The following is a 16,547-nucleotide window of genomic DNA, read 5'->3' as shown; positions in this document are numbered from 1 at the left end:
AGTAAGCCAAAACAGTTAATTTAATAGTTAACGTATGTTTTAATGAGTATTTTGTCCCGTTAACCAAAGAGCAGATATAATGCTTGAAACAATTTAGTTTATTATCTGTTGTAAATGTATGTCAAAAACCATCAACAAACGTCAAGGTGCAACATAAAATTGCAGTTCAAGCCACATCTTTTAGAGCACATTGCTATAATTTCAATAAGAAAACCTATTTAATATTTAAGTTTCAAAATCTTGTATATATAAGTATATGCCAAAATGTACCCCGTTGGCCAACGTAAGTTTTGTGTTTTATAATGTCATCATTGAGTATTGGGAAGACATAATAATCCTTTGTTTGATTGCCCTTAATAATGTCGTTTGTAGTAGAAAGTATAGGATAGGCAAAATTTTAAGTGACTATTAGAAATAAATTGAAAGCAAAGTAAAGTATGTTATACGGTTATTGTAGCTCCAACGGGGGAGACGAGTGCTGGTGCAGTAGGCGTGACTGGTGCTGTGACTGCGGCGGCGGGTGCTACGGCTGCAGCTCCTGGGGCTCCGAGCACTGCGCCCGCAACTGGGGCTCCGCCTCCAGTCGCGGGAGGGGCGGGGGCGATGGCGCTCGTACCTCCAGCTGCAGCACCTCCTCCCGATTTACCAGTACTAACATGTCCACGCCGTCCTAACCTCGGTCATGAAGGTCGACCGATTATGCTAAGAGCAAATCATTTTCAAATATCAATGCCTAGAGGTTTTGTGCACCATTATGATGTTAATATACAGCCAGATAAGTGTCCTAGAAAGGTGAGTTTCATCATCCATGTTTGTTTGACCTAAAAAATGTGTATGTATTATGGTTTATATAAATAGTGTAAAAATTTCTGTTTTTCAGGTTAATAGGGAAATTGTTGAAACTATGGTTCACTGTTACAATAAAATATTTGGTACATTGAAGCCAGTCTTTGACGGGAGAAACAATTTATATACAAGGGATCCATTACCAATTGGCAATGATAGGGTTGAATTAGAAGTTATATTACCTGGAGAGGGAAAGGATAGAGTTTTTCGTGTCACCATTAAATGGGTTGCCCAGGTAGGAGTCCCTAAAATCATAGAATAATAATATTGAATTTGAATTAATAATAAGAATATTTTTCATATTGAAGTTAATTTGTTAATGGTAATTTATTAAGATTTTCATCAAGTTTACCTTTTTCTAAAACATGGATCTTTAAAGGTATCACTATTTGCATTGGAAGAAGCTCTGGAGGGTCGCACAAGACAAATTCCATATGATGCTATATTAGCATTGGATGTAGTGATGAGACATTTACCTTCCATGATGTATACACCTGTTGGACGCTCATTCTTTTCATCTCCTGAGGGATATTATCATCCTCTTGGTGGTGGCAGAGAGGTCTGGTTTGGATTCCATCAGTCTGTGAGACCAAGTCAATGGAAAATGATGCTAAATATTGATGGTTTGTTTATATTATATTTGATTTAGTTAGTTGAACATTTCTGTTTAAATAAATATGAATCATTGTATTTTTCTTAATTTTTTTTAACAGTGTCTGCAACTGCCTTTTACAAAGCTCAACCAGTGATAGAGTTTATGTGTGAAGTATTAGATATAAGGGACATAAATGACCAAAGAAAGCCTCTGACAGATTCTCAACGTGTTAAGTTTACAAAAGAAATCAAAGGACTCAAGATTGAGATCACTCATTGTGGTACAATGAAACGTAAATATAGAGTGTGTAATGTGACACGTAGACCTGCACAAATGCAATCGTAAGTATCATGCTAAATAAAATTTTCCTTTCAAGTGCTTAAAATTTAAAAATAATGTTTTTAATTTCGTTTAATAGTTTCCCGCTGCAATTAGATAATGGACAAACAGTTGAATGTACAGTAGCCAAATATTTCTTGGATAAATATAAGATGAAACTTCGTTATCCCCACCTGCCGTGTCTTCAAGTGGGCCAGGAGCATAAGCACACATATTTGCCGTTGGAAGTATGCAACATAGTACCAGGTCAGCGATGCATTAAAAAGCTAACTGATATGCAGACTTCTACTATGATAAAAGCAACTGCTAGATCTGCTCCTGATAGGTAAGTAAAATTTTTTATAATAAAATACAGGTTTACTAATGAAAGAAAATTATGTAGCTGTAATATGCTAAAGAGATGATCAAGTAACTCAAGGTTTTTGCAATAATTTGCATAAGTAATAGGTTAAAGTAATCTATAACTTCATAATACTTTACATAGAAAAATTGGTTAGAACCATAATAGGAATATATCATCATCATCAGCTCGGAGCCTACCCTATGGTAAGGGTGATTAGGCCATAGTCAACCACGCTGGCCAAGAGCAGGCTGGTTGACTTCACACATATCTTTGAATTTTTTCTCAGATATGTGCAGGTTGCATCACGTAAGAACGTCGGATAAATATGCATATGTAAATCGGATATCGAAAAACACATTGGTACATGGCGGGATTCGAACGCAGGACCTGCAGATTGCAAGTCAAGTGCTTTTACCCCTTAGCCACCAATGCTCTATATAGCGATAAATTATTTGATAAAATTATGTAATTAAACAAGGAAGAAAAATCTCAATTTATGTTTTCCTCATGTTTATTACAATCATATTATTTAGTAATTCAAGAAATAATTACTTTATTATTTCGGAATTATTAATTAGGCTTATATGGAAATATATTATTTATTAGTCATAGACTTGACATTGATATTTTTTGGTACTTTTCTATATATATTCGAAACACTTTATTCTCATTTTAGTGAGATTTCAATAGTTTAGTATTTCCAAGATTTGTAACTTTATGTATGCTAATAAAATTATATTTACTAGGCATTGATAAAATAGTTGACTTATATGTAATATAACTTTCAGTTACATACTGATATTCTTTATTTGAAATGTTAATACTTTGCTAATATTTCTTTTTATACATAATTGTCTAATTTTAAATTAAATGCATTAATAGCCAACCCATCACCCCTAACATAGGGTAGACGTTGAGCCTCTCAGTGGGGAAGTATAGTCATTAGATGACAATGAAGCATGAAGTTCCATTGCTAAAACTTACATTATTTTTGTTGAAATTGTTGTACAACTGTGGCAATGGAATCCCACTGTTATAAATCTCTATTCTATTTAGGGAGCGAGAAATCAACAACTTAGTTCGTCGCGCGAACTTCAACACTGACCTTTATGTAAAGGAGTTTGGATTAACAATATCCAATAACATGATGGAAGTGCGCGGCCGTGTTCTGCCACCGCCGAAGCTGCAATATGGCGGACGTGTATCTTCATTGGGTGGGCAGGTATGTTAAATCTATCCGTCTGGGAACCAACTGAAAATTCGACTATTATCGTGATCCATATTCTAGAACAAGTCTAAAGCTTTTTTTTGTAATAAATCAAAGAAATATGAAAAAAAATTGTGGCCACCTAATTTTTTTCTTAATAAAATGTGATAAATAATCATATCTGGAATTCATTTAAGGTCAAATAAAATTAGCTACAAAGCAAGTATTATGTGTTATGAAGGCTTTTAAATGCTGATACAAATATCTCCATAGTTTTAATATTTCTACAACATTGTTGAATCTGAGCCTAACGATTCTTAGTTGTTTTATGTAATTTGATCATGTATCATAACAATTGTTTATGTTTTAAATATATTAGCTTTGTCATGGAAATTTAAAATTGTTTTCCATAGTTATTATTTCTTTCTCTATTTATAATAATTTATCTCTTCCTCCCTTTTCAATATTTATGTGCATGAAAAACAATTTATCATTATATATTTCGTATTTTTATTACTATTATGTTTACAGCAAGCGTTACCTAACCAAGGTGTGTGGGACATGCGCGGCAAACAGTTCTTTATGGGAGTTGAAATTCGAGTTTGGGCGATTGCCTGCTTTGCACCTCAAAGGACTGTTCGGGAAGATGCTCTCAAGTATGTGTCTTAAAAATACTTTTTTTTAAAACATAAATCATGAAGTTAATGCTTATATTTAATTTTAAGCCAAGGTCTAAAGTTAGAATAAGGAATTTAATAACATTTATTCAAAAATCTGGAAAATTGTGCGATATGAGGTAATATATGTATGATAAGGTTAGCTAATTTGGTATAGTCATGTGAAAAAAGTATTTTATCAGAAATATTTTATGAATATACGATTGTTTGCAAAAAATCTGCAATACGAATTCAATTGGCACGAAATGTGTTTTTCTTTTTTTAGAAACTTCACTCAGCAGCTACAAAAGATTTCGAATGATGCGGGTATGCCCATCATTGGGCAGCCTTGCTTTTGCAAGTATGCGACGGGGCCGGATCAAGTGGAGCCAATGTTCAAATACCTCAAGTCCACATTTGTGCAGCTGCAGTTAGTTGTGGTTGTGTTGCCAGGGAAGACACCAGTTTATGGTTAGTTAACACACAGGCATATTCCATAAAGAAATTGTCATAGTAGACATACAACAGAAATTGCCTAGTTTTGTAATTCGTCTAACGAATCTGAAAACATCAGGACACTTTCCTCTTTTAATTCTTATATTGCCGGAGAAAATATCACTAGGTGTTCCACCTTTTCTTGTATATACTGCTCTTAAAATGCCACAGCATAACAGTTTTAACTCAGTCTTGTCGAAGACCTAAAAATTTTTAAAATCATTTTTATCTGGTCATATATACTTACACAAGTTGTATTTTTTTCTTTCTGGTAATAATAAAATATATGTTGTTTAGCTGAAGTAAAACGTGTTGGTGACACTGTGCTCGGCATGGCGACGCAATGCGTGCAAGCTAAGAACGTGAACAAAACCTCTCCGCAGACGCTCAGCAACCTCTGCTTGAAGATCAACGTCAAACTTGGAGGAATTAACTCTATATTGGTACCATCTCTGCGTCCAAAGGTACTTATTGTAAACCCATTATTTAACATTCAAATTAATTGGTTAAACCTACTTACATATCTGTGGTTTTTCATTTTCCCTGCAATGAAAGTTCAATGCTATTAACCGCAAATTTACATATCATTAGAGATGAGGAAAATATATATGAATTTTAATATAACATAGGTTTTTTTATTCTGTGGACTAAACATTAGTGTTGTTTGAATTGTATGTTTGATATGAAATGGTTATTTCTTCATAGTATATCCGGTCTGACGGTGAACAAGAGTCGCGACACAGTACTATAGAACCGAACAGTGCCCAAAGCACGGACGGTTTCAATGTAAGCCGATAATAACATTTTGCAACTGTTTTTCCTTAATTGTTAGTCATATATTTTACTTTGTGCCTGCAGGTGTAAGTGCCATAAACATTACTGCCATGCAGAGGACAGTGTTGTATGTACCATCTTAGAATAATGCTGTACCTATATTTATATATTAAAAATTAATGTAGATTTAAGGTGGCATAATTGTTTGCATATGTTTTGTGCTTGTATGAATATGTATTTGAGACGGCCTTAAGATATTATTGAATGATATATTTAAAAAGTTATAAAATATCTCATTTGTTACATAAAACTGCAAATATTAAATAATACATTTGCGTTACATCTGGAAAGATTAAAATATAAATTTAAGTTTAAGAAAATTATATCAAAATTATTCGTGTCAGGAAAGTTATGGAATAGGAGAAACTATAATAAATATGTAAGAAATTTTAGTGAACATTTTGTTACTACAAAGATGAAAACAATTTCGGTTTCGTTACTTTCGGTGATTTACAAAAATTTTCTTGATTTAAAAAAATCAAAATGGCCGCCATAGCTACATAATGGCTGCACTGGTAACTCGCGTTATTACGTTTTTTGTACTAGCATGATTTGATTTGACATATTGAACATTACCTTTGAGTTGTTAATGATATTTGTAGGTGTTCAATGAGCCTGTCATCTTCTTGGGTGTGGACGTGACGCACCCACCGGCTGGAGACAATAAGAAGCCATCCATTGCAGCTGTAGTGGGCTCGATGGACGCTCATCCCTCAAGATATGCGGCAACGGTTCGCGTACAGCAGCATAGGTATCTAACTTAATGTGTTATTTATTCCTGGATTTTTTCATTCATCCAGCAGTAAATCAACAGATTTAGAGATTAACTTGTCTTTCTTTTCTTCTCTGAGTGACACTTTTATATCCCTGCCCTTTTATAAAGTAAAGCCTTCCTTTACTTTATAAAACGAAGGAGGATTTGACGAAGGAGTGGATTGAGGAAATGTATCTTTTCTGTGCGTCCCCTTCTCTATGGATTAAAGGTAGGCAACGTATCTACAATACGGGATCGCGGACAATGGGCGGCGGTAGCTTCGCTATTTCGACGAATTTAAGTGACCGCCTGCTCGTTTGCCACCTTATCATATAAAAAAATAGATAGATTTTTTTCTGTATTCCTAAAATTTATAAATACTTTATAAAAGTTTATAATCCTAACTTATTTCTTTTCCATGAACTTAAAATGTGGTATGAAGTGCTCGCGAATGCTAAAAATGCGAATTTAGTTGGGTATAGTGCTGGCTCCTAAGTTTAATAATTATGATAATGTGCCGTTGTAACTGTTGTATTGACAGACAGGAGATAGTGCACGAGATGAGCAGCATGGTGCAAGAGCTGCTGATAATGTTCTACAAGAGTACGGGCGGGTTCAAGCCGCACCGCATCATCATGTACCGCGACGGCATCTCCGAGGGACAGTTCATACACGTCTTGCAACATGAACTAACCGCTGTCCGAGAAGCTTGTATTAAGGTGACATATCGCTTTTTAAAATAATTAACTTAAATTTGTTTTCGAATGAAAATAAGTTGGTTTTAAACTCATAACTGTAATTATTTTTATACAGATTTTTTAGACTGAACAGAAACTCAATTCCGGGTTTACATTGTGCCAGTACAGTAGGACAGTAGCGCTGTCGTAGCATGGACTGTTTTGGCTCACTGCTGTCAATTAGAGTTTACACTATGCCAGTTGTACTGCGGTGATTTCGAGAGCTACTACTATTCTACAATTTTAGTTTGGAATAATTATAAATGTAGTAATATCGTAATGTGTTGTACGTTACAGTTGGAGGCGGAGTACAAGCCGGGGATTACGTTCATAGTGGTGCAGAAGCGGCACCACACGCGACTGTTCTGTGCCGACAAGAAGGAGCAGTCCGGCAAGTCCGGCAACATCCCCGCCGGTACCACCGTCGACCTCGGCATCACACATCCCACAGAGTTCGACTTCTATCTCTGCAGCCACCAGGGCATACAGGTACAACACGTTAATATTACTCAAAACTAAAAGCCACCCTTAGTGACAAATAATTCAGAATGAACGATAATAACGTGAAATTACTTTTTCTATTGGATTCGGGCCCGTAAAAACATAATATTTTATTCTTGGCCATTTTAAATAAAAGGCCCGAAAAAAATTGATCTTTGAATTGTCAATAACAGGGCACGTCGCGTCCGTCTCACTACCACGTGCTGTGGGACGACAACCACTTCGGTTCAGACGAGCTGCAGTGTCTCACGTACCAGCTGTGTCACACGTACGTGCGCTGCACGCGCTCCGTGTCCATCCCCGCGCCCGCGTACTACGCCCACCTCGTCGCTTTCCGCGCTCGCTACCACCTCGTTGAGAAGGAGCACGACTCCGGCGAGGGCAGCCACCAGTCCGCCTGCAGCGAGGACCGCACGCCCGGAGCCATGGCACGAGCCATCACAGTCCATGCCGTCACCAAGAAGGTCATGTACTTCGCCTAGTGCTGCCATCTATACACACGACCAACATTTTTTTTTGTTAACTGCTTGTGGACACTAATTTTGTCATATTGCACAAAAATGTGACGCGTTTTTTGACAAGAGTTACGGGTGCATAGAAAAAGATTTTTTTTATCGCCAACCTCACATACCATCCGGTAAGCAGATACAGATTTAAATCATTATTAAATTTTTTAAATTAGTTTCTTATCACTTTTATATTGTACAGACAATCACTTAGATCAATTTTTAAAATAGAAGTAGATTCTGTGTTATTCACCCACTTGCAATGTCGATTATACTAAGAAGTTTTCAATTCATAAACTGAACAGGTCTCGTCTTACCGCTTGTTGACAAAAAAACTCATTTCATGAAAAGGACATAATTTTGTATTTATGTTAGTATTACTGTACAATAACTAAGTAAAAAGACATTTTAACTGATTCGTTCATTTTTATCACAATTACATACATATGCTTTAGCAGTAACCGGTCGCATTTGTCACTTAGTACTTTTTTAAAGTATGGTAAAAGCAGCAACAATATCGTACAGTCAAAGAATTGAATTCTACTCCAACTTCTGATCAACAAATTGCCACAATATGGCACAGGAATATTTTGCCATGATATATTTCACCTAAATGGGTAGGAGATAAAATTCCTCGACTAAGCACGACGCGAGCATTTTTGTTGCTACTTGGGATATGCCTTTTACACTTTGACAGCCTCGCAACGTAACTTTATTACTCTCTCGTTTGGAAAAATCGGTTACTAGGTATGCATGTAATCGATTAAATTTCAACTTACCGTCCACAAAAGATAAATAACACCATGACTGTGCTACATAAAATATATAATTTAAAAAAAATGATTTAAAATTATAGGGCTGTTTATATTGTTTGAAATTTTAGTTCGTGGAAAATTATAGTTTGGCGTGTTTTATATGATCTTTTAAATTATTGCATATTATTGGAAACATCCAGCCCTATTCTTTTAATTACGAAAAAGACGCATAGCTACCTCAATGGCTACAAGGGTGGACATTTTAACCTATAAGTTAGTAAACATTACAAACATTGGTGAATTAAATAAAATATATGTTACTACACTCTCGAATGTAAAATATACTTTATAGGGTGAACTTTGTACTAAGGCAAAAAGGTATTGGATTATGTACTTATTTATTGGACTTCGGATCCCAACTTTGACCTTTAAAAGACAGGACATGTCAAATTTGAAATATCCTTGTTTGACTATAGCTATCTGAACCGGTGCGCGTAAGTCATAATAAGAGAGCTCACTAGCGCTGTCAATATCGAAAAGTGACGACATCCGTACTGTAGCTGTTTAGTCGTTTTATGTTTCATGTCCTGACAGAACTAACTGCGACAACAGCACCTCTCACAGAGCTAGATAACGTTGTCGGACTATAGTATAACGATTTGGATATATTATGTCAATATGAAAAGCAGCTTTTGCAGGCGGCAATGCATTTTGCAGTTGTATGTTTCGGCAGTTACTTGAGGCTAGGTATGATCAATTATGATATTTTTTGCGCAAAAAAATTACGATCAATACACTGGGTTTCTAATAAGATATATTCTGATATAAACACAATATGATAAAAGTTGTAAAACATGTTTTTAAAATAATACTTGTTTTTAAACTGACTCTCCGATCTCAAAATAAAATTTACGGCTAAAATTCTATACTTTACTTGCAATTTTTGACAGATCGAGGTCATTGACCCGCACAATCTTATTTTAAACGCATAGTATAGATCGCGTCAATATTTTGGTGACTCAAGGTCAACTGTGCGGTATTCTGTTTCGAGCCGCCAAAATGTTTGACATATTTTATAACGATCCATACTCTACCAATCCGGTTGTGTGCTTGCGTGTTTCTCAATTTGACAGCATTGAATAGTGTTGCTAATTTAAATTCTACGTATTTATACATATAGAGGATGTATTAATTTATCTAAACAATTATTACGCATAGACTGTTTGGATTATTTTAAATAAATATTATTTCTCAAACATTTTTTGTTACAAATAATTTCATATGTTTAGTTTCGTGGTTGTGTTTTTCCAAATTAAGTTCAATCCAATTAAAGGAAATTGTTTTAAAAGTCATGTTTGTTTTAAATTATTTCAATGAATGCTACTTAAAAAGCTTTACGATCATACGCTTGTATATGTTCCACTATGCCAAAGAAATAATAAACAGTCGCAATATTATTTATAAAATTTTAATTTTTAATGCAACACTAAGCAATGCCTCAATTAAATGTAGGCAATTATTAATCAATAAAGTCCTTTCACAGATAATATTTAGATCATAATTTAAAGTAGAATTAGAAAAAAAAAATCTCAAGTCTAATACTTGAATTGTCTCCAAAGGGCAGTGTATTTAAAAGAGCCATGAGTATGCCAATAAAAAAGCAAATAACTTACGTTTGGTTTCTGAAAATAAAACTCTGTGTATAAAACATATAATCATGCCTCTAACAAATCATAATGTTTTATACAGGTACCTCAGAAACCAACGATTAAACGTGTTCATTTACAATACTTTTGTCGTGAGAAGTTTTTAGAATCTAGCTTATTATGGGTGATTATGAGTGCAGTGTATAATGTATAAAATTTACAATATATCTACATTTATTATAATTAAAGACATCACATATGCGATGTGAAATTCTGTTAATCGCACACAATAACATGTTATTAAAATCTCATGACGTAATCGCTACGTCTTACAGTGTAGAAAAAAGTTTACGTTCACGAAATAACGTAATGTCACTTACAGGCGTGGTGTTACATTGTTGCACATTCTACACAAAAGGGAATACGCGATGTCACACGAAAAAAGGTCATATAGTTGTACTCGCGCGATAAAATTTTTCGACTGCATTGCTTAATTCGCGTTTGTAATCGTTAATCGTAAATCTAACGTAGTCGCATCTGGTATATTTTGTGGTAAGAACTTTCTACATATTTGTATCACTTTATATTTGAATTGCGTTTTTACATTAATACACAAAATTGATCACATTGTTAACTTGTTCCGAGCTTCTAACAATACCTCTGTCACCAGATGTCACAAACTTTTTTTTTAATTTTCGCTATCCGCGGAAAGGAGCCAGAGAGAACCAGCTATTTTTAATTGTTATTTGTGTTGACATTTAAAAACGCGGGAATCTAGTATATATACTAAATAAGTAATAGCTAAATAGTTTAGATAGGTTTCGTATTTAGTTGAGTCGAGAGTATCTTATTATTGTGAATGTGTTTTGCGTAATGTAAAAACATTGCTATAAAAATATCTACAGTCACCACATTTTGTCTTCTTTAACCATTTAAAGTTTTATGAACTTTGAGCGGAACTCGGCTTTTATATAGAAAAAAAAAGGATTTCATTATTGAAGAATATTCTAATAGATTTCTACTAATTAAAAAATTCAATAAGCAAAAAATTTACTTCGAATTGAAAATCGTGTATTTTTAGATATAAAAAAAAGAATAATTTTTCTTTAATTGTGTTTAATTCGGTTAGGATAATGTCTTAAACAGTAGTGTAACTTTAGTTTTAGGTTACTTTTATAAGGTCCGTTTTCACTAAATCCAGTATCTGGTCACATTAAACGTAACGTAAAGGACCATTAAAGTTCACAGTATACAAAATAACACACATTATTATTTAGAAATTTTTACGCTGCTATATCGTTTTATTTTATCTTTCGTTTTTATTACAATTTTAAGATTATTTTATATTAAAAACAATCTAGATAACTCGGTTTGGTGGACTTTAAACATGACTAATGTGAAGTTGTCTCTTACTTGGCTATTTTAAAGTTATTGAATGAAAATCAATCCTTATGGCTGTGATGATTCATTCGTTTTACTAGTTGAATGGAAAGCGCGGGAATGCGACGCGAGAATATGTGGTGGCCATCTTTACTACCAAAAGGAGACGCGAGTTAACACTTGCAGTGCTTTAACTCGCCTCGGTTCAACAAAAAAATAGTAATGGCAGGCAACGTGTTATTATTAAAAATTGTATCGCTTTATTGTCGTGTTCCGTCAATCGCTAGGATAACGGTTTTGTTAAATAGCTATGGTAAAATGAATTTGGTTTATACATCTGACTACCCTATGTAACGTGTCATCATGAGCTTATATTATATTTATTATGTTTTAATTTTTTATATAAGAATAATGATATATTTCTGTTTCATTAAATATGATTATTTTTCTTTCGTTTTGTGGTAATTTCAAAAGAAACTATATTCTCTCGATTTTAACACATACGAGTCCCCAAACCTTAAATAGGCGTAAGCGTAATTTTTATTAAGTTATTTTTAAAGTAATTAAGAACTTAAACAAGGGAAACGCATGCATATATTAGATTAAGAGCTATACATTGAAATGTACTTTGAGAAATGTTTCTTATATTGGTTATTTGATTTATTTGTTTCTGACATTAACATAAAGAACAGAGTTAACTACTCGTGCAATATAACATGAGAGCTGACTTCATGACGTAGTTTGCAGTAGTAACGAAAATGAGTAACGTAGTGCAAGTGCGTAGTATTTCATGTTATGATGCACGTGTAGTAATAATATTAATAGGGCGATATCAAAATAGAGCATATGCAAAAATCAGTTTTTAAATGTTGTCCACTGCCGGTTCTAGTTAGATCTATTTATTGTTTATATTTATTCATTTTGATACACCAAATATTTTGTTTGTTTTTTACGGAAATGTATTAGTATATGTACGAGCTGTAAAACTAAACTAATATTGAAATTAATTATTTCAAATGATTGTCACAAGTTCTTCCATTGTTCTGGTCTTCTTTATTTCTTTTGAATTCAGTTTAGTAGGAAGTGTTGTTCAAATATGTTTAATGAAATTATGTTATTTAATGAGCCGGAAGAAAATTAATAAAATTATGAACTTTGATGATAAAATTTTAGGACCTAGATTGCACCACGATACCTAAATTCTATAACAATATTTTTTTTAAATCTGTCCCATTAATTCGTTTTCAAATCTGAACAATTTTCTGTTTTCCGCACTGCTCTTCACACTATTCTAAAAGGATTTGCTATCAACACATATATTTGGTTTGTATTATCACATTGTAATTGCTATCTAAAAGACGCTAAATTTGTTGCATTCTAACTGCCCTTTTTTTTAAATTGACTTTAAATGACAAAGTTGGTTTACGTTAGTGTCGGTTACGTTTTTATTCTGTAAAAAAGAATGCATTATGCGACGTATTTTTCCTTTTTGCTTACTATCTCGCTTTAAAAATATGTTTGAAATTATCGTAACTAAAAATGGAAAATGATAAGAGCTTTCTTTATTCTTTAATTTTTTGTCAATCTTTGAATGAATTTTTGGTAGTCGATGTCATTTATTAAGTGGTAACACAATGAGCTTCATGCGTTCAAAGGATTAACTTAGTTTGGTCTTGTAAAGTTATCTGTGGGCATTTGTAGTGTACGAATTGTTCTGGCTTAATTCTATTATAACTACCGTACTCGGAATCGTTAAGTGACCGCTAAGGGAGCCACGTAATGAAGAATAAATGAAATTTTCATTATACAATTAATGTAATTACAAAATCACTTGAGTACGGTAGAAGCTTTTAACCGCTTTGTAATTGATGTCGCAATATCGTGAATTCTCGTCTTGTACTATCAAATAATTATTTACTTAGTAAATTGGACCATTGTGTCAACGATCGAATGTATAGATTGTAGGCCTGCGCCGAGGCTGTGGTTTAATTGTCATATTTAACTATTGGCCGGTTGTCCGCCGCCCGCCCGCGGCTCAAATAGTTACGTAGTTCGCCATATAGCACACAACTGCTTTAAATTTGTGAACTCCAAACGATTAAGATTTTTAATGTAGTTCGTATAATAGAATCAAAATTTCTTCGTGCAGGGTAAATCATTGAACTTGTGAAGGGGCTACGATTGTTATATGACGTAGCCATCTGTGTAATGTATTTACTGTTAAGCGATTCCGCTTAGTTTAATTTCCTCTGTGTTCAATATGTACTCGTCGATAATCTCTCGTCGTTAATACAATTAGGTACATTCATATTTTAATACATTTTCCGATCGTAAAAATGCTTTTTGTGATTTTATATTATGTGCTCTATGTATTCAAAATTTTGACAGCACACAAAATAAAAGCTATGTTATTTATGTAACATGCAGTTTAAATGTAATATTGACAAAATTGTTAGTTTTTAAACTAATTAATTTAATATTAAGTTGTTCATAAATTTTAACGTATTAATAGAAAAGAAATCTTGTATTCTCTATGACTCTCGACGTTAGGAATATAACACTGTAATGTAACGACATAAGCAAGGAAGTTTATACCTCAGAAGTTGATGAGATTTTTATAATTTAACAATCATATCTAAGGTGCTTTATGATGATTCTTTCTTGATTCCAGAGGTTTTTTATCACATTGTATAAATCTTATAATCAGTAGAACTTATATTAATGGAAACAAAGTCAGCAACGCGACAATCTCATCGACTTCTGAATTAAGAAAAGAACATTTTATTCCGCCTGTATTTTAAATCATATAAAATATTACTTTAATATTCAATAGTTCTTTATTTTTGAACAGTACACGGTGTACATATTGGTAAATACATTTACTTGACTCTTTGTACGTGCATTTTACTGTCTCAATAAAAAAAAAATGTCTAGAAAATGAAGCATTTTTGTTAAATACATATTTGTTTCTCACAGTTTAAGAATCAATTATTTCTTCCCTCGAAAATATTAATTAGTAAATATATTAATTATATTTTAATAGTTGTACGTGTAATCGCTTGTAATACGTGATATTAAAATATGGCGTGTAGAATTAAAGTTCACAATTGTTTTAAAAATTCACCCCCTTTGTCCCCGATGTTTAACAATATTTGTCATGGTAACTTCATTGTTATTCTAGATTCGGACATAATTACAATAAATGATATACAAAAACATTCATCCTTTTTATTTTTGAAATACACTAGCTATAGCAAGCGACTCCGTCCGTGCGTAGTTAAAAAAACTTAAAGGGTAGCTGATGTGTTCTTCTAGACTATTTTCTACATCTGTGCCAAATTTCATCAAGATCCGTTTTGCCGTTCCGGAGATAACTTCAAACATCCATCCATCCATCCATCTAAACATTTATGATATAAATACAAGAGTTAAAAAGGGAATAACAACCTGCAGTGTGAATTAACGGTTAGTGACAGTTATGTAAGTTGTTGTCTATGGATTAAAAAATAATATAAAGAACTCCGAAAAGTCTATTCTAGGCGTCATGACACCATCGGCAAAGGTTCTGGGCAAGAATAATGTTCTAGATTCCTGGAGTGTTAAGGCCAAATTAATATAAAAATAAAACTCACATAAGCTTTTGAATACATATATTTATCATTTAAAATGGTATTCAATGTAAATAGAATATTTATAAGTAAAGGAAAGCTAAGCATCTTATAAAAATATTTTATACTTTCAAACTGGACATCAAAGGGAATTGTGTCTTAAGTTTCACAAAGAAAACATGCTTTGACTTGAATTAAAATCAACATATTTACGGTAATGGACAAAGTAAATAGAAATATATGAATAATATTTTTAAATCACTTTTAAAAAACCATTAAAAAAAGTAAAGTAGGTATTAAAACTTGAAAACATATGGAATGCAATTTTAAGACACAACTTTGTAATATTTACGCAAATAATAAATTTCCCAACAGTCTCCGTAAATGTAATATTTATTAACTTCAATCAATCATATTTTTTTTTTGATTTTTCAAAATTTTATTTTCATAAAACGCCATACAAAATAACACAATACAATCTTAATGTCTCATTTAATACTTCAAACTTCTAAAATAATAAATTAAACTTCTCATTTCTAAAATTGCGTAAAAATTACATAATCTTGTAATTAATTGATGATCTCTATAAGAAAACAGTATTAGTACATCATACATTCCGCAAATCTACTCAGAAGCAATTGCTTAAGTACTTAAATAGCAAAAGTAGCAGAAACCAAATAAGACCCAAAACACAATAATCTAAAGAATCATCAATTATTGTGGGGTTTATAAATGCTGGTCCACTAACAGAGAGCCCTTTATCATAAAGGGCATTATGTGTTGCTAAACAGAGAACTATCGAGGCAATTGTTCAGCGCGAGGCAAGAATTTACTTTTTAAATTCGTTTACAGCAATTATATTAAGCTCAATTAACCTCAGCCTGTTTCAAACATACAGGGTGTATGTAAAATCTGCCCAAAATTGTTTATATCACTAATAAATATTTCAACCTACCAACTTTTAACTCGGATAACAGAAAAATGACGTCAACAATTCATAAACAATTTTATTAAAATGGATGATGTATCTCTCGCCACGTACTCTGAAGTTGGGTAAAGATTGCGCGCGAAATGAAAGATATCAAAGTTAATGTCTTAGCTACGGTCGTCTCGCTCACTCGTTTGAAATGCATATAATCTGCAACTAACTTCAGACACAATACAAGATGAGTAGAATACAGCGTGATAGTGGCGACCGAAGAGTCAAATTATACAAATATCGTCAATTGGTATGAATTAACCAGTGAGATAATGTGTTCGAATATAAGAGGTAGGGGTAATGTAGCACGTGTATTATGTGCTCGTGTAGGAAGGTAAGGGAAAATGGGGGCTTGTGTTCGAGTGG

At 33.1% G+C, this 16,547-nt stretch overlaps 1 protein-coding gene across 2 annotated transcripts; it reads left to right on the top strand.

Annotated features, from left to right (window-relative positions):
- The first annotated feature begins 139 nt into the window (after positions 1 to 139).
- AGO1 (protein argonaute-1) lies at positions 140 to 7,948 on the top strand. Of its 2 annotated transcripts, none has more exons than XM_013321039.1 (14): positions 140 to 283; positions 458 to 792; positions 881 to 1,081; positions 1,226 to 1,469; positions 1,560 to 1,782; positions 1,860 to 2,105; positions 3,180 to 3,345; positions 3,862 to 3,986; positions 4,273 to 4,457; positions 4,779 to 4,945; positions 5,918 to 6,066; positions 6,611 to 6,788; positions 7,104 to 7,295; positions 7,481 to 7,948. In XM_013321039.1, exons 1-14 carry the CDS (start codon positions 265 to 267, stop codon positions 7,787 to 7,789), a joined length of 2,739 nt encoding a protein of 912 aa, XP_013176493.1. In that variant the 5' UTR covers positions 140 to 264; the 3' UTR covers positions 7,790 to 7,948. The 2 variants fall into 2 exon arrangements, with proteins under 2 accessions (XP_013176493.1, XP_013176492.1); XM_013321038.1 differs by having other exon boundaries at positions 6,602 to 6,788.
- Positions 7,949 to 16,547: the final 8,599 nt, after the last annotated feature.

This window comes from Papilio xuthus, unplaced genomic scaffold, assembly GCF_000836235.2.
Source record: "Papilio xuthus unplaced genomic scaffold, Pxut_1.1 DF825946.1, whole genome shotgun sequence".
NCBI lineage: Eukaryota > Metazoa > Arthropoda > Insecta > Lepidoptera > Papilionidae > Papilio > Papilio xuthus.
Note: the sequence above shows the minus strand (reverse complement) of the source record. Positions and strands in the feature narration are given on the sequence as shown.